At 38.6% G+C, this 22,581-nt stretch overlaps 2 protein-coding genes and 2 long non-coding RNA genes across 5 annotated transcripts in view; 3 read left to right on the top strand and 1 right to left on the bottom strand.

Moving 5' to 3' along the window:
• The window catches only part of LOC139112544 (uncharacterized), an 89,022-nt gene extending 69,997 nt beyond the window's left edge, over nt 1-19,025 (bottom strand). For both annotated transcript variants that reach the window (XR_011547399.1, XR_011547400.1), the window contains exons 1-3: nt 18,753-19,025; nt 18,261-18,386; nt 18,045-18,085 (exon numbers count right to left, since the gene is read on the bottom strand). This is a non-coding gene — a long non-coding RNA (uncharacterized lncRNA). The remainder of the gene's footprint in view (nt 1-18,044; nt 18,086-18,260; nt 18,387-18,752) is intronic.
• Nucleotides 1,161-11,612, top strand: LOC139112534 (uncharacterized). The gene is made up of 3 exons (XM_070673590.1): nt 1,161-1,308; nt 9,046-9,200; nt 9,354-11,612. Exons 1-3 carry the CDS (start codon nt 1,306-1,308, stop codon nt 11,356-11,358), a joined length of 2,163 nt encoding a protein of 720 aa, XP_070529691.1. The 5' UTR covers nt 1,161-1,305; the 3' UTR covers nt 11,359-11,612.
• LOC139112543 (uncharacterized) lies at nt 12,714-17,673 on the top strand. The gene is made up of 5 exons (XM_070673607.1): nt 12,714-12,925; nt 13,986-14,413; nt 14,928-15,338; nt 15,574-15,993; nt 16,632-17,673. Exons 1-5 carry the CDS (start codon nt 12,779-12,781, stop codon nt 17,143-17,145), a joined length of 1,920 nt encoding a protein of 639 aa, XP_070529708.1. The 5' UTR covers nt 12,714-12,778; the 3' UTR covers nt 17,146-17,673.
• Nucleotides 19,026-20,906: 1,881 nt separating the features above from the next.
• Nucleotides 20,907-22,550, top strand: LOC139112506 (uncharacterized). Its single transcript, XR_011547391.1, has 4 exons — nt 20,907-21,205; nt 21,299-21,577; nt 21,943-22,055; nt 22,332-22,550. It is a non-coding gene; the product is annotated as an uncharacterized lncRNA (long non-coding RNA).
• The last annotated feature ends 31 nt before the right edge of the window (nt 22,551-22,581 follow it).

Genomic DNA, 22,581 nt, shown 5'->3' with positions numbered 1-22,581 from the left:
GCAGTCCATAATACTCTTGCGCAGTATTCAAATGTCAACAATATCAAAATCCACAAGCTGTAAATGCGACTCGCAAAGTTTACCGCAAAGCGTTTGTCACCCTCGCTTTACGATCGCAATTAAATTTGCCCGGATAATGCCGGCTTCCACCGTTACGTTATATCGGCAGCAAAATCGATAGAGGCGCCTTTGATAAACATGTAGTAGACATTTACGACGGCAAAGTATGTTATAATCTTCCCGAGCTATCCAGTCGCTTACAGTCAACGCGATATTTATCGTTATCTTAAATTATACCCTTAAAGTCTGAAAACGTGCAAAAAAGCAGTTGCATAATAGAATCGTGAAACTCATCGTGTTAACTATGCCATAGTAATTATCGACTACTTTTGTTACTTAATTATGTAGCAAACTAGAAATATAAAACGCGATCTGGTCCCGTTGATATTTAGATATGCGCACGTCAACCCTATTTTGGTAGATCGGTACGGAAGTCCCAACGTCCTTGTCTTTTTGTAAAAGAATTCAGAAAAAGGCGCGGTGGCAATGTTGCAACAGATCCAGACGGATCAACGTTCGATCAAGCGCTGCTGAATTTATTTTAATCATATTTTCAATCATATTTTATATGAAATTTTAAACGTTTCAAGAGTTACGAAATTTACAGAATTATCTCTCATCTTTTCTGTTTCTTTTTAATAACATTCGCAAAAAAAAATGCAGATGCATTCGCCAGCGACATGAACGTGTTATCAGTTTTTTCTCTGTTTTTTTTTTTTATCACGCGCCTATCCTTGGGTCTCGCAAAAATTATTATCTCCGGATATTCGTCGGTGCGCTCCGGGATCAGGGACGAGTATGAAATCCTTCGGCTCTCGCTATTCAACATTTATCGTTCGTTCGGTCGGACCATTGGAATATCGCGGATGGCTCCGTCCTTCTCGCAAGATGCTCACTCTCACTTTCTCTCTCTTTCTTCCCTTCTTTTCCGTCTTTCTCTAGCTCTTGTTCTCTCCTTCTACCTTTCCAATTCAACCCCTCCACCTGTGCGCATGGAAGTAAAAGAATTACAGCATCCTCCGGCGGACGTCTCTCGCTTGGTAATAATCATCATGGACCGAATGGACGTTCTTGCCCTCCCCACCAGCCAATCAAGTAAATCCTATAAATGCTCTTGGTCGCCCGCGAACATGAAGTTACCTCCCGGGACTCTCGCGCTATCCCGAGTGAGGTATGTGTTCGTTTTGAAGTGTCTGTTTTATTTCGATCATCCTCAGGATCGGTCAACAGCGCAGCGATCTAGCCATGGTAAGTAGCAGTGCACCATACAAATCGTGGACGCAAAGTGACGTGAGAGAAAATGGGTACGAGAGAAGGGTGATGTCGACGCCCGAAGGGGTTACGCGAGCCCTATCCTATCGGGGAGTGTTCTTGAGAAGTGAGACACAGTGAACAAAACTGGTGGAAAATAGCGGCCGAGAACTGAGAAATTGATCTTTCCACAATGTACCCTTCACCGTTCATCGATCTTTCATGCCAATCTCCTGAACTTCTTAGAAATCCTTCTCGTGCAAAATATATTCTAGCATTGTTACATCTTGTGATAGATAAAAACGCCACAAAAAGAAAGTGATAATTTCGTCATATTTAAGAAAAAAAAAAAAGTGATAGCAATCGACATTTACAAATAAAAAGTCTAAATGTGTAACGAGAAACTTTACGTAACGGTAAGATAACATTTTTCATTTTTGTTTGACGAGTAAAACTTTTTATTTAAAACTTTTTGTATAAAATTGCCGAATTCTTAATTATTATTTAATATTAAATTCTTTATAGTAACAAAAAAAAAAAATTAAAAAATAATTGTAACATCTATGCCGTTACAAAAGTTTTTTTATGAGATGTTTCGCGTGCATTTTAGTTTTAGTTTTAATTTTTCCGTGCCGCGAGAAAAAAAAATTCGCCGTAGAAAGTATCGTGTTCAACGAATTCAATGGCAAAGATGCAACGACAATAATTTATTCCACGTGCATTTTCGTGACAATGGCGAGAGCACTTGGTCGCACCTTCGATTTTCGACTCTTACGAATATTAGCATACGTCAAGCGCACTTTCTTTTCTGTAAAGTAGCGTTTTCGTCAGTGAGCCTGTCGTTTGGTATTTAAACATAAACCCAATCTTCTCGGGAATTAAAAGCGAGACGCTAGCTGTTGCAGCAGTTGCAAATGTCAAGGGTTATTATTGTTCCTTAATTTGCCAGATACGTCTTTTAAAATTCTTATTACAATTAAATATAAAATTTTTTATCACAGGATGCTAGTCACGAGTCGGTGGATTAATTTTATAGCGATTCCGCGAAAGATAATTAATTAACGATTTATGTAATGTCCACGTTTCTTCGAGTTCTATCGATCGAATTAGAGATGCCTAATTCTTGCTTAATGCATGGATTATAAATGGGAACAGTCACGTAACGAACGTAAATTTTCGTCCAGTAAAAGGTCAGTCGTACGGTTTTGCGCGTAAAAAGTTACACGCCGTCAAACTGTTCGGTTCGCATGCCATTCGAGATCTCGAGGATCTCGTGGCGTAATACACCGCGTCTTCTGTTCGGTATCAAATAAGGCACAGTTACGATACTTGCACAAGTCCCCTTGCCGGTTCACGGCCCAACGCGCTCTATGCAAATTAAGCTAACTGAATACGGAAGATGTACTCGATGTGACAGCCTTTCGGCGATCTTGATCGCTTTCATACGCCGACTCTCACTTCGCTCATTCATCTCCGATGCTCTTTCAAAACGCGGTGCTCGACGACATCGCACGCATTTTTCATACCACTTGCAAAATAATAATTGAATATATATCGTAGTTATAACGTATATACCGATAAAAATTTTTGTTACTTATAATAACATATGTAACACTTTTCCGGCGAGATTCTCTCTTTAGCTAATCAAGTGCTTTCACACAGACCTTTGATTAAATATAGCCTTTACGTTAACGAGCAACTATTGACACGAGTGGTGGGATTGGCGAAATTGTCATGGAATGGCTTAACATGATGCATAATTGAAATGCTTGCTCATGTTAACCAGGAGGTTAAAGATCGGCGCGATTAGAACTTGCATAACTCCCCGTGGAGATATATAATTAATTAATGTCGTTGTTGAGCTTGTAAACAAATTTTTTCGTTATTGTAAAAATCCACGTGATTGACCTGATGGCAAAATATTTCTACGGTTACACGTCATATTAAAAAAAAAACTTGCACGTAGAACAAATATGTCTCTTTCAGTTTTTCAGAATAATAATTAAGTGTAGAAATATAAATTGAAGACTATACCGTACGTCAAAGAGCAAAGGCTTAAAATTATAATTACAAAGAAATATGTTATATAATTATTATTAATTAGTATAACGTAATTTAAAGAAATTAAATCTGATAAATTGTACGTAATTAACGATGCAGAAACGAATAATGATATTGCCATATTTACGAAATATATGTTTTGTATTATAATTTATGACTAATTGATTATAGCGCCAATTGGTTATCTTGCAACGCAATTGTCACTTTCACTGATCTACCCGCCGGCGGCTGACGTCTATTTGGCCGAATGTCATTGACTGCGCATCGTTAGCGATCCGCAAAAATGTCGTAATTACCACCGAAGCATGTGCACGCTGTTACGCAAACAAATCTTCTACAGCAAAATGCTTTTTCTCTAAATCTCCAGATTATCGCCCGTCGACAGAATGATAAATCGTCGTGTCGCCGATTCGTCACGTCCGAGAATCGCGTCGATGAGATTCAATTCGGTACTATATTCAATTGCTAAACCAAAGGTACCGGGAAAATAGCAACGTTAAATATATCGATAGGGTTATAGAAAATCTTTAAACTAATATTAAAAATAAAAAAATTATGTAAATTGCGAAAGCGATTACAGTGAAAAAAATTTACGACCCATAATTTATCAATGCGAATTAATTAAATCCTTGCAACTTTAATGAATCATGGGAATTTCAATATTAATTTGACAGTCATATATATGGCTCATCGTCACTTCGTATCTCGCGTGTTAACATAGAAATGTCGGCATTATTTCAATAGCCAAATATAAAAAACTTTTGATGTCATTTGACCGTTTCGGTGGTGATTTCCCAGAAATAAAGATGCCTCTATAATATTTTACTATTCCCTTCTTAGCATAAATGCGTATATTCATTCAAACGTGTTTCATAAAAATCTTCTGGTTGTTCGATCGAACCGAAGCTCAAACCTCGTGATTTTACGATTGTCGAAAAAATTAATTTGAAATCGACGCTATTATTAAACAAGATACTAATTTAATTTCATTAAAAAATTAATAAATGAATAAAATTGAGCTATCATCGGGCGATACAATATTCTTCGTTTGAAATATAGTCTTTTGTTACGAAAGAAATGCAAAGTATCATTACGCGACATAGAAAGCATTTCAAAGCGTCTCGGAATCCACCATCGTGATGACTCGATGTATCGGCATCAAACAATCGTTCGTCAACGAGGCCGGAATAGGAAATTGAGATTTTTGCGATAGGACACCCATTCATACGTGACTCACTCACACCGTTCGCCACCCACGACGTTTGTATACATTCAGCGCGCAGACATCTATTTACATTTTTTGGACACCATCCTCACCTGCTGTATTGATCAACCGAAATGCAGGTGAGGGACCAGCCGACGGCGTCGTCCATTGTGGTATTTTGATTTTGCAATAACCAGTCGCCGCGAGACCAAATTGGTCAGTAAATTTCAAGATGAGCCCACGTCCTTTCGTAATAACGATAAATACCCGCCCGTTTTTTTTTCTCTCCCACCTGTGCCCTCTTTTATCTCTTCTTAAGCAGGGCAGGATCGATCTCGCGAGGTCAACTGCCGGTTCGCTTGCGTAATGCAATTATAATGTAGGCCCGTCATTATCGGCGTGCGCGCAAACCTCTGCCTTTTGGCATCGGCGAGAAGTCCATCGCGACAAGCGAGACCGGATTCTTTTTAATTATTTATCCCCGGGACATCCCACACTCGCGCGAAATACGATTTCGCCGGTCGAGTCTTTTATTTTTTTTTACTTTCGCCACGGTCGTTACTCAAAAAAGCGCTTCCAAACACGTAAGCCGGTCCATTAGCGTTGACCAGCACTTGAGAAATAAAAGTACTTTCTCGAGTACCGCAGAGCGTTGCATTATGCTACAAGTGCGCACTTAATTGCAGTTTAATTGTTATTTGATTTACGGCGCGATTTTATTGCAGTTTCTACAATTTGAGCCTCCAACTTACGCGCAAGTCGAACCTCTTATCACAATGCCATCGCAGCCTGAGACGGTGTAACTGCTCGCATACCGTTACGCCTAATGCAAGGAGGAAAGTGGTACTTTTTACAATACGTCTGCGGCGAACGGATGACTTACCGCATGTTTCTCGCTATGTAACACGCGAACGGTTAAACGCACGTGAAAATGTCATGGGGTTGAAAAGCAAAGGTACAAGTTTTCCGTCTGCACGTACGAACGGCTACTTGCAGGGACACGCGGCACTGTCATGTTAAGCAGTGAAAACATCGTGCTATACGATCGGGACTTTTGTCGGCGTTTGACAATGGCTCGTCAGTCTTTCGAACCACGTTGTTCTTCGACAACGTAACGCTGTATGCAGAAAGTAATTACAAGTCACAGGTGCGATAAAACAGCGTCAATTATAGAGAAGGTTTCTCGCATTTATTGAATTTAAAAACAAGAAGACAAAAACTTGTGTAATAATTGTTAAAATAAATTTTTCATTCGCCCGTCGTTTCGCTGCTACGCATAACGTGGTACTCGGAGCCGTGACTTTTACTTCATTTCGAGATGTGACACAATCGGCGAAGATTACGCTAATCGATGCGAGCATTTATCATCGTTGGGCTAGTTAATTGGAAAGCACCTGTCTCCGTAATCGCTTTAATCGTATTTTGTTAGTACTAGTCGGACGAAGCTCACCGGCTACTCGCGCGAATTATGCAAGAAATTATATTTGCACCTTATAAGGTTGACCCGGCTGTGGACCGCTCACCCCACAGTGATTAAGTCTGTTTCGCTAAGAGCGGTCTCGCCGCGTTAAGCCGAACTCGACAAATTGCTTTCTCCACGGTTAACGTCCACCGACTAAAACGCGATTCGCAGTCTGGGTGTCGCTCCACGAATTATGGCATCTGCTTTTTTTTCTCTCTCAAGAGTGCGCGTTGCACAAAGATGTCTTGCGAAAGAACGTTTTCCCCGAAATTCACGTTGCGCTAAATTTCCACCGCGCGCGTAATGTATTTATGAATTTCACACGCATTCTTTTTATGCGTTTCACCTATTATATTAATCAGTCAAATTATTTCGATAATTCGCCGTTATAAAACACGTGTAATATGGCTACTAAGATTATTTTATTGCTGTACATTCCTCGCGTGAGCATCATTCGGAATATTAATTCGACAATATCCCAACGTTATCTCTTCAGCTTTGAACTTTTTAATCCTTGACATTTATTTAACAGGAAAGGTTGCAAGATTTACATAAATCCGGTACAAAATATTGCTGTGCCAGAATACGTTTTTGATCACGGAAACCATCAGTAAAATTAAATTAAAAAAAAAAAATTAATTAAAATTCTAATATTCTAAAATCATGCCGAACGTCTTTGATTGTGCCTCATTATTTTTAGTTTTTATGATAAAGCAGTTGCTTTTATACATAAACGTTTACAACACTTTCTAAAAAATCTTTTCATTTACCTGCACAATTTTCTCCGAAAGTCTAAAAAAAAATTTGGTACTCTCAACGATTGCACTTTGCGATTTGACCGACTCTCTTCCGTGTGTGAATTAGCGACAACCGCGTGATTAGAAATTTCAACGCTCGATTGAGTTGCGCAAGATATTTTGCACCTTACGCGAGCTACACGTCGACCTAATGAGAAAAAGGCCATCCAGGTCCATGTCGCTTATCGGCTAGCATCTCGCGGGCTCTCGCTTTCTCCGAATGTAAATGAAGTGTCTAAGGATACTTTGTGAGAGTGATCGATTGTTTACTTAATCAGCACTGACCTTCGAGCAGTACTGAACAAACAGGATACCGCATTGCCGGGTGCCCGCACAGTTATTATGCTCTAATAATTGTTCTACTTATCACGTACGCCGAGATAATTGTTTGCAACAAATTATCGCGCGCAATTACTCGTACAGCGCGGTTTCAAAATTAATTTTTTTTTCACGTTCTATTGCGTTGCATTTTAAATTTAAATAATATCTCGAGACTCTTAGGAAAGCGCGCCTTCTTCTCAAAATCTTTTAAAGAGTCCTACAGTTGCAAGAACAGAATGATTACTCATGTCACCAGTGAATGGTTTGCCAACAAGCCTCCCGTCATAAATTCCACCTAAGACAACTTCTGACAGAATGAACGATCTACACCGTACAAATCACGATCCTGTCTTTTTCGCGAAGCGATTTAGCGACCTGCAGGAATATTTCTCGCGAGTTTCTGTACATTTGCACAACTGCAGCCTGCGTAATTTTCAGAAATGACCGCAGCTTAAACAAAAATTCAATCTTATTCGCATACTTAACTCAATAAACGCTTTAAAACCATTAAATAATAGTTTGCGTAAGTAAAACGAAAAATCTGTTTGAGATCAGTGCCATTGACTTATCTGCCACGACTGTTAAGCTCTTACGACTGATGTGTCGCCTCGAGCAAAGAGAGAACTCCCTGTTGTTAGCACAATAGCGCTCGTGCAATGACACGTTACGAGAAGAACCTGTCTAAAGCAAATATGGAAAAGGCCAAAGGTGGAACAGATATAGTGACGTGTTAATGAATCGTAATCGATTAATTAAGGTGACACCAGAGATATTATTGTATCAGATGTTCGTAGAAATTTTGTAGAAAGTCTAACACGTGATTTTTCGAAATCATTTAAAAAATATTAAATTATTGAATATTAATTACGATCTCTGTACTTCTATTATAATAACTTTATAATATGTATTATATTATTAATATAATATATGCAATATTACGTGTTTATTGCTAGCAAACGTTGCTGTGCCATTTACTAAATGTTTTATCAGAACAAATCTAATTGCAACATCCTATTGCGTTGCTCTCTTTATTACATTTAAAAATCTGTACCGCTTTTTGACCAATTCCAATATCCACTTCTACAACGGAAACCTTTCACATACTAACGAGACACGAGTCAGCGGAGGCTATTCTTCGGTGCGCTAGTATCCTTCCATATAAATTATAAAGCTAAAGGTCATCAAACACGCTTGTTTAAGTCAGAATCATCATTCGTAGAACACAGACAGCCATACAAACGTTACTGTGATTTAATTCGCCAGTCAAAAGAATCAGTTAAATCTAATGAGATAAAAAATTGTTTTTAAATTCGTAAACGAGATTGATAGGCTTGCAGATGTGAAATATTAGCTCATGCACTTTTTAAAACAAAATATTTTAATACAAAATTTTTTAATGTAACATTAAAAAAATTAATATAAAATATACGTTAAAAGTAAAAACTTTAGAAAAGTGACTTAATCGCGTAAAATAAAATACTATTTCTTGCCGTATAAAATTTGTATAATTACAGAAAGTATTTAATGTAAATGGCACTGTTCACGTTAAACGTTACGTTAATCAATGAAAAGAAGATACATCGTATTCTATACTCGCGAACCTTTCACGATCATCATCGTCATAATACATAGCGTCTCGTGGCCGAGATGCGTTATGTAAGATTACCGTGGGCGAAGCGTGAGATTATCCCACGGAGATGATCTCTAATCTATTACTATTGCATAGATGAACGCTTAGCTAATATCATTTTTATTTGTTTTTTTTTTTTTTGAAATCCTTGACACATATATTTAAGAAGGTTTAATAATAAAAATTATTTTAATTTTAATTTAATATAATTATTTGATATTCCTTGAAATAAAAAAATTTTAACGTAACTGTATTGCAGTGGAAGCTACTGTGGGTAGCTGCAATAGCAGCTGTGCTTTTCACGAGTGATGCAGATGCAAATCGTGAAAGAAGCAAACGCGCAATAGAGAACAGCCCACAGTTTCAGGGTTACATTTATGAACCACCATCTAAGCCTTTTACTTTACCCCCTGAGTAAGTAAATAAAAGTTTCAAAATTTTAATACTCTTATATCAGCTATAAATTTGCTTTCAAAACCATTTAAATTGTAATTAAAAATTAATTATAAATATTATAATAAAAAAATTTCTTATTAAATATATTATAAACTTTAATTACATTGACAGAGGGTCTCGGACAAGCTTAGTGACGTTGAGACCAACGACAGTGACATTGCCACCGTATACTTATACAACTCCACAAGTCAGAACAACGATAAGAACGACGCCAAGAACGCAACCACCGCCAAGAACGCAACCTCCGCCAAGAACGCAACCTCCGCCAAGAACACCGCCTCCTCCAGTAACAACTGGATATGTATACACTACTCCTAAAATTCCATTTCCAACACCATCGAGAACTCCTCCGCCGCCACCGAGAACTCCTCCGCCGCCACCGAGAACTCCTCCGCCACCACCGAGAACTCCTCCGCCACCACCGAGAACACCACCACCACCACCTCCAAGAACAACTACACGTGTGACAAGTGGATATGAATATACAACTCCGAGAATTCCATTTTCAACACCACCGAGAACTCCTCCGCCACCACCGAGAACTCCTCCGCCACCACCGAGAACACCACCACCACCACCTCCAAGAACAACTACACGTGTGACAAGTGGATATGAATATACAACTCCGAAAATTCCATTTTCAACACCACCGAGAACTCCTCCGCCGCCACCGAGAACTCCTCCGCCACCACCGAAAACGCCGCCACCATACATACCGCCTTCTTCGACTCCTCCTCCAAGAACGCCAGGATATGTATATACTACGCCACGGACAACTTTTACATTACCTCCCGTAACCAGAACAACACCTGCTGCCAAAACTGCACCCCCTTACGTGCCTCCACCTTCAACTAAACCACCTTATGTACCACCTAGAACAACAACAGTAGGATATGAAATTGGAGCTGGATCATTCGAGACTGGAATTGGAACATATACAACTACGAGAAAGCCGCCCACTTTTCCACCGTTCACTGAAAGAACTACAGAATATATAACACGACCTACTACGCGAGTAACTCAACCGACCTACCTTCCTCCTTATTCAACTTCATCTACGAGATATACTCCACCAACTTTCCGTACGACAACGCCTTTCACGACAAGATATACTCCACCGACGACCAGATATACTCCACCGACGACTAGATATACTCCACCGACGACCAGATATACTCCACCGACGACCAGAGTTACCACAGAATATACAACGCGACCTACCACTCGATACACTACGCGAGTAACTCAACCGTCTACCTACCTTCCTCCTTATTCAACTCCATCAACCAGATATACTCCACCAACTTTCCGTACGACAACTCCTTTCACGACAAGATATACTCCACCGACGACCAGATATACTCCACCGACGACCAGATATACTACACCGACGACTAGATATACTCCACCGACGACCAGAGTTACCACAGAATATACAACGCGACCTACCACTCGATACACTACACGAGTAACTCAGCCGTCTACCTACCTTCCTCCTTATTCAACTCCATCAACCAGATATACTCCACCAACTTTCCGTACGACAACTCCTTTCACGACAAGATATACTCCAACCACAACGAGATATACTCAAACTACGACCAGATATACTCCAACGACAACGAGATATACTCCAACGACAACGAGATATACACCAACAACGACGAGATATACTCCAACAACGACGAGATATACTCCAACAACAACGAGATACACTCCAACCACGACGAGATATACGCCGACCACTACGAGATATACTCCAAGCATAAGAACAACAGTTTCGACTCAAAGATATACTCAATCTACACCAGGAACTACCTACTTGCCGCCAAGAACTACTCCGTCGACTCCGAGAATCATTCCAACGACCCCAGAAATTCCGAAAACTCGTCCACCGCCATATCTTCCGCCGTCAACTCCGAGACCGGTATATCCAACAATTACGGCTCCGCCGCCTCCCCCGCCTATTTACAGTATCACACCTAGCACGCCGACTTTGCCACCACCAACTGGAAGACCGGCGCCACCCCCAACTCTGCCGCCAACAACACCGAAACCAACCTCAGGATACAATTATCCAATTCCTGACATCCCCTTTGAATTTCGTAAACGATGAGAGTCGCTAACGCAGCGTGTCACCGATCAATTAAATCTTGAATATTAGTATGCGCAATATTAATATTAGCAAAGATTATTATTTAATAACTAATGGCAACGCTGAATCGTTTACTGGATATTTAGAAAGTACCGCCTTTTTATATATCAATTATTTTTGCTGCATTGTTTTTTCCAGACAAGAATTTAGTTAAACGACCTGTGTCTCTTACAATTGTAACACACGTGGAAAAGAAATAAAAATTTTTAGAAAAACCTACCTACCTACATTCCTTCCTATTTTAACGTAAAAACGCGTTTTCAGTACAAGCAAACAATAAAATTAAAAATAATTTTTAAATCTTAAATATACTATGTTGTTGTAAAATTCAACAATGTATTTAATGTGTTAAAATAAGACGTATATAAAATTGCATTAATTGCGCTAATTAATGCGAGAAATGTTCGTACATTTAAAAGCACAATTATAGCAATACATATACGGCTGAATTGTAACTACATAATTTTATTTTATTTCTCAAATAAAATAACAAGTTAACATATAACACATTAAATTATTTAATTATAAAATACTTTTGTTGCAAAAATATTTTAATTAAAATTTGATGCATAACTTATTACACATTATATTATAACCAATTTACAAGCTCTTCTTTAAGATAATTACAAATAATTTTTTTTTTTTTTAGAATTTAATTTTAATAAGATCGTTCTTTAAAAAAAAAAAAAAAAGAATATTAATTTTTATTTAATTTGTAACATCTTGCTGTAAATATTTGTAAATTTCTATAAATACTCGTATTCTATCTGACTTTACACGTTAAAATCCGTAGGTCCTTGCTTTGCAGTTTGATTGCTTTCTATTATTCTTAATATTTGCGTGTAAACACTTGTAACAAAAGTGCACATCATAAGCAAGAAATTGCAGTGTCGCTTTGGCGAACGGCGAACAAAAATGGAGCGTTAGAAGCGTATTTAGCAGGTCAAGCACCGGAACGGTGAGAGATTTTCTTTCGCGTGTCGTGCACGCTCGCCGGTACTCGAGTCTGGCATCAAAGTAAGTAGCCCATAACCACCTACCTTCCACTTGCCATAACGAGCCTCCCCCACGAACAAAGGAAATCTCTAGAGCGCTGATAGAATCGCCAGTGAAAACTGCGTGCCGAGAAATGTGCGATCGTTAGTTGCGTGGGAAACGTCGAAAGAACAGCGTCGCGTATTCGATATAGACTGTGCTAAACGACTAAGGTGAAACAGTTCTTATTTTAATTTGTCAAAATTATTATTGCCGAAAAAAAATGGCTAGGTGAGGCAAATCGACGAGTCGAGGCATGTCAACGGTAAGCTGATTAATTAAGGATACTCGATATCGTCAATGTGTAATCGTAAAGAACACCAGTCGCCAGACCTCTCGGAAGGCGATGCTTGAAACTGGCAGAAGATCAGCCACAAGTACATCCGAATTAGGCCTCTATTCCGATCGTGCCGATCGGTATACCAGAAGTCGCTACGGATTAATCGTAAGAAAACTTGCGATCGTAGTTATGGTGGTGGTAACAGTAATACTGGTGAGTAATCGTAAACGGTATTGCAAACTGTTAATTACTTATTACGTTAGTTAAGAAATATTTTAGAATGCGAGGTGTGAAGTTTATACTTTAAATTCATCGTCGAAGCTTAGAAGCAGAAAAATTGAGAAAACAATTAATTTTTTAATTCAATCAAATTTTATTCACCTAATTATTAATATTTTTTAATAGTATCTGTCGCAAAATAACGATCATCTGATTAAAAAGAAAAATAAAAAAAAGAAAAAAAACCATCGATGCCATATCATAAATAACTTATCTTTAATCTTCAAAATTGGAAACATAAAATAATGTATTTTAATTAAGCAGATAGAAGCAATGTTCATAGCTCGATAAATCATTCGACTTTGCTCGTAAGCGTCGACTAATGTCCTACCACATTTCTGTCGGGCAATGACCTAGCATGGCAAAACGTTTGCACTATAATTCGCAACGCATCCTGCTTCGCATGATTTTGTGATATCTCCGAGATATGATAATTAAACGACACTGAGTTTTTCGCGAGTTCTTTGCACGCGCGAGGAACAATAGACATAATTACAATTTAAGCGTTTTCTCCGGTGATTAATGTCAGAAACGCGTGTGGAATTGTAATTTCACCGCGAATCTCTTCGGGTATCCCTTCCATGCTTGGGGAGCCAAGCGAACGAAAATTTCTACACGCTTCACATATAGGGCGTTAACTGTGTTTCGGTACGGATTAATTGTCGTTCGCCAGTTTGGAACGCGGGCTAATTGCATCTTTATTGTTTGAAAGGCTGGATAAGCATCGCTCGCGATTTTACCAAATGTTGATTATACAATTTCGAATTGCAATCATTCGTTTTCTTTCTGCAATTAAATTGGATATTAACATTTCATTAAAAACTAACTATGTGTTGATCTTGATATTCAGTTTATCGAATTTTTACGAAACTCCCTAACGTTATTTTTCCATGCAGATATTAAAAATAATTGTAGCTATATCGTAATCATCAATCTTTGCTTAGAAATTTTTGTTTATCGTCATAAATAATACGTTATTTTAATGTAATTGCAGGTGGCGATATTTATGTACGATTTTACATCTGCTACATCGGGGAACAGTAAAATCAATCAGGAGACGAAACATATATACATATTACAGAATGCGCTCAAAAAATTACCGAATCTCTCGAAAAAGCCCGCGAACAGCACAATTCTGTACGACGCGATGATTAATCGTACAGACGATCTTCTTTCCATGGAAGATCGTTCGGATGATGAGAACTACGAAAGTCTCATGCAACGAAATGCAACAGGCGATATAATGCCGAGCGAGACACGCATCGCGAAAGCGAACGGGCCCGAGATGAGAGCCCAGAATTTCCATAATTTCAAACAGCGGAAGAGAGTGCTGAAATCCGTGGAAGACGCCAATGAAAACGAGGAACCCGAGACCAAACAATTGCTCGACAATCACGCGATCGTTTATCGTGTGAGACAGAGGTAAACGACACGTCATCGTGATTAATTCCTACTATTACTCTAATCACAGCGCATTCGATTTCTCTGATCGTCATTCGTCAAAATAAATGTAAATGTTAAAAGCCGAAAATCTTTTTCACTTGAGCGGGTAGCGATTTGTCAGTGTCGATTCGTTGTGACGTTATAAATGCGATGCAACGCGGAAGAATCGACATGCAACCAGCAATATTTAATTCTCCTCATCAATAACTCGGAAAATATTATAAACAAATTGACATTTTTTTATTATTTTTTTTTTACAAAGTAGAATAACAAGAAATACTTTCTACATTGGGTAATATCGTGTCATTGCGCACGGTAGGTCGATTCTACAAATTGCATATTGCGTAGAATCTTGCCGATGTCATTCATCATACTTTCATTGTGATACGCGGAAAAAGTTGATCTTAGCGATACCGTAAAAATTTACATAACGCGTTAAATAATTTTTGCGCCCCAGGAGAACTGACACAGTAGATTTTCATCGATTTGGCAGGCACAAATACTCTGATATCGACGAGGACGAAAGCACGGAAGATGCTCGGCCTACGCCGTTTCATTGGGAATTCAAAACGCCACAACCAACGTCGTTTAAACGACCGAGATATCCGCAGTTGACGCAATATCGATACCCGCACTCGTCCCGAAGCATTCAGGACATCATCAAGTATCTAACAAACAACGCTGAGATGCCGAATCGCGGAATCAAATTTACCGGCGTCTACATGAATCCGAAAAAGTACGACATAATCCCCGAAATGGGAGAGATGATGTCCAGTAGCGATAAATCCGAAGAAAATGAGACGCCACCACATCTAATCAAGCCAGCATTTAGTAACGATCCATTTTATCAATATAAACCTAAACATCCGTCGGATGTTAATCTCTTAGCCACATCTAACGTGAGGTATGTATAACAAAAAAAATTATTTTTGGCAATTCGCGTAACTTTAAAATAATATATTCAATATTAATAAATTAAGTTATAAAGAATAAAAATTAATTATCATATAAACTTATAAAAGTATCATTTTTAATAAATATACAACTTCTTGTAATTTTTTTTTTTTTTTTTTACAAATAAAATATTATTAATAGTGGTAATAAAGCCAATTAAATTAAATTAAATTATTTTTTTCAAGATTCTCTCCAACCGGGGTACATCGTTACAGCCCTTATTACGATCCCATATATTCCCGACCTCTAATTAATTACAACAAACCGATCATAACGGAGCCACAGTATGAAAGTGTCGGCTCCTACTCGACGAACACGATAACGAAGAATCGAAAACCGAAACCGTTCAGTGTGATGCTCGATATTTATCCCATCACTGATATGGATCAAAATAAAAAGACAACGTGGTCCAGACCACAAGCATCCACGGAAGATTACGATGTCAGGAGACCAATTCAATATCGCGGACCAAAGTTTTATGCATCACCAAAACCTATACCTCTTATAGCCGTGCCTAGCCCTACGCCCTTGTCGGAGGAAGAGGAGAGACAGCAAATGGTACTTCATCTAAACTTATATCCCCGAAAGAAAAACAAATTCAACAGGTACGGCTTTTAATAACTTCCCGAGTGGAAATTAAAAAAAGAAAAGAAACAAAATCTCTCTATCAGTAGTATCGGTCGTCTTGTCACTGTTCAGCGCGGACCATGTATCTAAATAGATGTCTAGACGTTTTTTTCGCCGCGTACTTGTTTACTGTTGTCGTTCTGACCTTACGCAAAGCTCGCTCGACTGCCGAAATCGCCGGGCAAACCAGTTCTCACCGCCCGCCGCCCACGCGTCCTCCGCCTTGTAAACTTGGAGCGAGAAACCTGCCGGCCAGATGTCAACACACGCACGCACTAACACTACCGCGGCGGTCGTCGAACTCGGCGACCAGCGAATTCGGCAGTCGAGCACGTGCTAGGGTAGGTCAAATCGCGCAGTATACTAGCACGCGGCGAAAAACGTTTAGATATCTAGCTCGTCTAGCTCGTTATCAGCTAATAATAATTATCTAGCACGCCACGAGATGAACCACATATTGGCTTGCTAATTATTAGGTAACGGGGAAATCAATTTCCACTCGAATTATCGTCAATCACATTTAATTCTTATTATTAAGTTTAAAAAAAAAATTATCTCGTCGCTATAAATTGTATCTTTATTATTTATTTACCAAAATTTTAATTTTAATTTCTAGAAATGATATTATACATAGATCAGAATCTATGGAACCCGAGGAACGGCAGGAATTTGCGAAAAAAATAATGTCTCCCTTGGAGTCGATCACCAAACAGTTGACTGATCATTCTGCGATCGAAGAGTCGAGAGCCGCGGAAAATGAAAATACGGAAACAACTAGTCTTCCATTAACGCGATATCACGAAATGACTTTGGATGACAAGAATGAGAAAGCAAGGAGTTTTCAATTGGATGATTCGGAAAATTATTCGGACTTAGTTAGCAGCTATGGTACCGCAGAAGATGCTGCTGTACCTTTCAATCATAAATTAAATATCGACGAAGATTATGCCAGCACAGAGAAATATGAAATTAATGCGCAACAAATGATCATGACTACAGAGAAAGATTGCGCGAATTGCGCTAACTCAACAATGAACAACAACTCAAAGGCGAGCGCGAATAAAAGCATAGATTTTTTAAAGGATATCGATATCACCGAAGGTTCTCAACGCGTTAGTCTTCTACGTTGAGAATAAATTTAATTTATTGTTATTAAAGACGTGATAATATAATATTGTACTCGAGACATTCTAATGTTGCAAAAGATTTAACGTCACGTCGCTATTGTTTGAATCGTCGAAAATATTTCCGTGTACGACAGAGTTGTTATCGTTTTGTTACAGTAAAATATATTTTTGTAGTTTTGCTATTGTGTTTTAATTACAAGTTCTTCGCAAGAATTAAAATTTTTAAAAACGTTGCGTGATACTATGGTAATTAAAAGAATACTAAAAAAAAAAAGTTAATATTTTGTAATAAATTATTACCGTAAAAATATATCCGCAAAGTAATATGAAGATTTGAACTAAATTCAATAATCGTGATAAACTTTTATTAATCACCGACGCGAGAACAGACTTACATCTGTATAGGTATATTAAATATTTTTGGAAAAAAAAATGACGTCAGTGTAGTTTTCACGTAATCAGACAAATATTTCAATATCATATTTACAATCTGTACGAATTCAGTCCTGTTTACTTTCACGCCTTGACTCTTTTGTCGCCTTTTGTCAAAGGCATTCGGAAATCACTCGTGATCTCCAGTGAGAACAGACGAGAGATTATTATTCATTTGGATCTTACACAGTGCACGCTTTTAAATACTATAATATTTTACACAGAGAGTATTTGTGAAACGTTTTGAGAAAAGTATTACTTGTTAAATAATAATAATTGAAATTTAAAAAATAATAAAAAATTGCTGCTAGACAAAGTGAGTTAAATAAAAGAACAAATCAGTATTTTACAAATTATTTTTGATACTATAAAGCGCGCCTGTTATTTACTACTCTTTTTAAAGTTTTACATTGAATAATTTTCACTGCAACAAATTTATATTATAAAATAAAAAAAGACATGCGACTCACCGCTTGATGCGCAGCAACGGAGTTGATGATACTATGACGATCTGTAACAAACAAATAAAAAATTTAATTATAGAGATACTATAATTATTTCTATTGTTAAAAAAATGTATACGCGCTTTTAAATAGTTTATTAAATAAATAATTAAAAATAATGTTTTCTGTTATTAGAGCGGCAAAGATATTAACTTTATGTAAAAAAAGAAAAGTTATATTTACCACGGGGTTGCTCCGTTGGTGCCTGATGTCCATCCTGGACCTGCTCCTCCTCTCAGAACTCAGATCTACACAGGTCACATCCACAGGTCACTCGCAGATTGATTCCGTTAATCGGTGTCATCAACACTGCACCAGAAAAATAAAGTTTCAATTATAAGAATGCCTAAAGTAATGTTCAGTGTTTTAAAAAATTAATTGATATTACGATTGAAGCAGACTAATCACAAAATTAATTATGAAGTACTCATCACAGGAGTACTACTCCGTTGTTGTTCAATTCCCCCCGCCGCTCCCGTCGTCAACCCTTGCCGGCCAGCATCACTTTCGTTAATCGCGACGTTAATTCTCGCATCATGTATCTTATCACGACCTTATTATTCTTACGCATCTTGCGCTTACGTATTCCATCGCGTCGCGGATAAAGAAATATATCGCGACAAGGGAGACACTCCCTACTCTCAAGTATCGGCGGTTAATCGCGATAGTTCTTACCGTAGTCCATTTGTTCCCGCATGAGCATCGTCCACGCGTTGTTCACTCGACGATTCCGCAACTCGGAAGATCCATATCAGTCCCAAGTTCGCAAATGAAACCGTTCCCGACGCTGCTCGCCGTCCGCAAAGTGTTGCTCGTGACCGACAAATGACCGTTCAGTTAGACGCGTCTCGTAGCGCGGGGAGATGCCGTCGATAATTCCACTGAACGGGTAGACAGCACGATGAGTTATCCGATAATAGCCGCAGGAATCTTGCCCTTGTACGAAAACAATCACTGTCGGAAAAACATCCCTATGAGACACGCGTGTCGTCCGATAAACAATCGCGAAGGGCTATAAGGCAATTTTTAAAAGAATCTAACTCTTACACTTACGATGAGAGACGTGAACTCTGCGCAGACTAAAGTCTATCTGTGACGTACGCCGACTGCCACATTGCCCTCTGCTCGCCGCTACGCAAAACTAACTTAAATATATCACGAATATATATCAGGTATAAATGTAATTATTATCTACATTCATAGAAGAATTTGGTGCTCTCCACACGTAGAGCGTAGATAGAAGAAGGTGATTTGCGTCAGAGTTGCACCGTCCTTCGTAAGATATGCGTAGATCTTCAAATTTTATCGGAGCATATTTTTCATAGATCCTTCACGGTCGACTGCTAGAGGGGAACTGGTTGGGGAGTCGGATCGGCAGGCAGGTAGCTCGCTCACCGCCACGCATGCGTCGTTCGCGCCTACAAGTACTCTGACGCCCGACTTTGTACGTCTCAGCCACTACGAAATTTAACGCGTTATAAGAAGAATTATATATCGAATGTTTTACGAAATATTATTAAAATATTAAAATTAATGTCTCGCAAATCTGTAGCGGATGGATATGTCGCGATATTCGAACGATTACTTGTATTTCTTACCACATGATAGAGTCAAAGTCTTGTCACAAAATCCGGAGCTATTTTGAACATCCTACATATCAATAGCGTCAGTTTTAATTCTTTTATTCTTTCTCTGCATCGAGTCATTTACTTTTATAATGCAAAGGCCTATGAGGCTATTCTTAAAAGGATCTTACTCTTACACTAACGATGAGAGATGTTATCTCTCCACAGGCTGACGTCGAATTGTGACCCAAGTTACTGAATGCCACTCCTTATATACGAATCCGCCTAAGCATCCAGCGCACCAATCACTGCGCCGGATTCAATTTCAAGCCATTAACGCCATCTCGCGTGACAATGAAACATGCGATATTAATATTGTCTTGAAATTGAATCCGGCGCAGTGATTGGTGCGCTGGATGCTTAGGCGGATTCGTATATAAGGAGTGGCATTCAGTAACGGGTCTGACGTCAGCCTGTGAAGAGATAACATCTCTCATCGTTAGTGTAAGAGTAAGATCCTTTTAAGAATAGCCTCATAGGCCTTTGCATTATAAAAGTAAATGACTCGATGCAGAGAAAGAATAAAAGAATTAAAACTGACGCTATTGATATGTAGGATATTCAAAATAGCTCCGGATTTTGTGACAAGACTTTCTATCATGGTAAGAAATACAAGTAATCGTTCGAATATCGCGACATATTCATCCGCTACAGATTTGCGAGACATTAATTTTAATATTTTAATAATGTTTCGTAAAACATTCGATATATAATTCTTCTTATAACGCATATAAATTTCGTAGTGGCTGAGACGTACAAAGTCGGGCGTCAGAGTACTTGCAGACGCGAACGGCGCATGCATGGCGGTGAGCGAGCTACCTGCCTGCCGATCAGTGATGGGAATCGGGACGGAATTTTCGCGCATGCGCGTTAAAAATGACTCTCAGTATAGTAGCCACTACTGGGGAAAAGATGTATCGGTGGTTGCCCCTCTAATCCTACGTTTTTTAATACTTTCTTTATCATTAAAATCCATCATGCATAAATATATAACTGATAAATCTGCTTATCTGTATAAACTTTATGCGATATCGGACGGATTTATTTAACCGATTTAACGGTGTGATTAGATTTAGCGGTAACGCCATAAATTACGCTAGACACTACATTACTGGAAATTTAGTCGTTTCTATCACGCATGCGCGAAAATTCCGTCCCGATTCCCATCACTGCTGCCGATCCGACTCCCCAACCAGTTCCCCTCTAGCAGTCGACCGTGAAGGATCTATGAAAGATATGCTCCGATAAAATTTGAAGATTTACGCATATTTTACGAATGACGGTGCAACTCTGACGCAAATCACCTTTTTCCATCTACGCCCTACGTGTGGAGAGCACCAAATTCTTCTATGAATGTAGATAATAATTACATTTATACCTGATATATATTCGTGATATATTTAAGTTAGTTTTGCGTAGCGGCGAGCAGAGGGCAGTGTGGCAGCCGGCGTACGTCACAGATAGACTTTAGTCTGCGCAGAGTTCACGTCTCTCATCGTCAGTGTAAGAGTTACATCCTTTTGAAAATTGCCTTATAGCCCTTCGCGATTGTTTATCGGACGACACGCGTGTCTCATAGAGATGTTTTTCCGACAGTGATTGTTTTCGTACAAGGGCAAGATTCCTGCGGCTATTATCGGATAACTCATCGTGCTGTCTACCCGTTCAGTGGAATTATCGACGGCATCTCCCCGCGCTACGAGACGCGTCTAACTGAACGGTCATTTGTCGGTCACGAGCAACACTTTGCGGACGGCGAGCAGCGTCGGGAACGGTTTCATTTGCGAACTTGGGGCTGATATGGATCTTCCGAGTTGCGGAATCGTCGAGTGAACAACGCGTGGACGATGCTCATGCGGGAACAAATGGACTACGGTAAGAACTATCGCGATTAACCGCCGATACTTGAGAGTAGAGTGTGTCTCCCTTGTCGCGATATATTTCTTTATCCGCGACGCGATGGAATACGTAAGCGCAAGATGCGTAAGAATAATAAGGTCGTGATAAGATACATGATGCGAGAATTAACGTCGCGATTAACGAAAGTGATGCTGGCCGGCAAGGGTTGACGAGGGGAGCGGCGGGGGGGATTAAACAACAACGGAGTAGTACTCCTGTGATGAGTACTTCATAATTAATTTTGTGATTAGTCTGCTTCAATCGTAATATCAATTAATTTTTTAAAACACTGAACATACTTTAGGCATTCTTATAATTGGAACTTTATTTTTCTGGTGCAGTGTCGATATCACCGATTAACGGAATCAATCTGCGAGTGACCTGTGTAGATCTGAGTTCTGAGAGGAGGAGCAGGTCCAGGATGGACATCAGGCATTGGCGGAGCAACGATTGGGTAAATATTTTTTTTTTTCTAATATATTAAAGTAACAGTTCTTCTATTTATTTGGCTAATTTTATTATTTTAAAAATACTGACAAAATTATTGCAAAGAAAAAAAAATTAAAACTTTAGAGAAAATACCTTTGTAAAAATCTTTTGAGAAAATAGATAATTATAATATTAAATATCTTTTTGAGAGAGATAATAAAAATTGCTCGTAACATTTATATTTTAAATTAATAATTATAATTTTATACATGTTTTTCATTGTAGTTTTTGTTTGTTACAGATATTATCTTACCATGAATCTTCGTAGCTGAACTCCGCCCACGTCGTATCTAAGGTAAGTCAATTTTTTTTTATGTAGGCAACGAAGTTACGAGAAAGCGTTGCAATACATTTTTCATTATAATAATTAATAGCTTTACAATTTAAAAACATTTAAAAACATACATCTCGTAGTTTTGTTGTCTACAAAAGTAGAAGTAGCGTAGTTTAAAAAGTAGTTTAGTTTTTCGCAAGTGAAGTATCTCAGCCAC

Source organism: Cardiocondyla obscurior, linkage group LG29 (genome assembly GCF_019399895.1).
Source record: "Cardiocondyla obscurior isolate alpha-2009 linkage group LG29, Cobs3.1, whole genome shotgun sequence".
In the NCBI taxonomy this organism is placed as follows: Eukaryota; Metazoa; Arthropoda; class Insecta; order Hymenoptera; family Formicidae; genus Cardiocondyla; species Cardiocondyla obscurior.
This window is presented reverse-complemented; position numbering and strand designations above follow the sequence as displayed.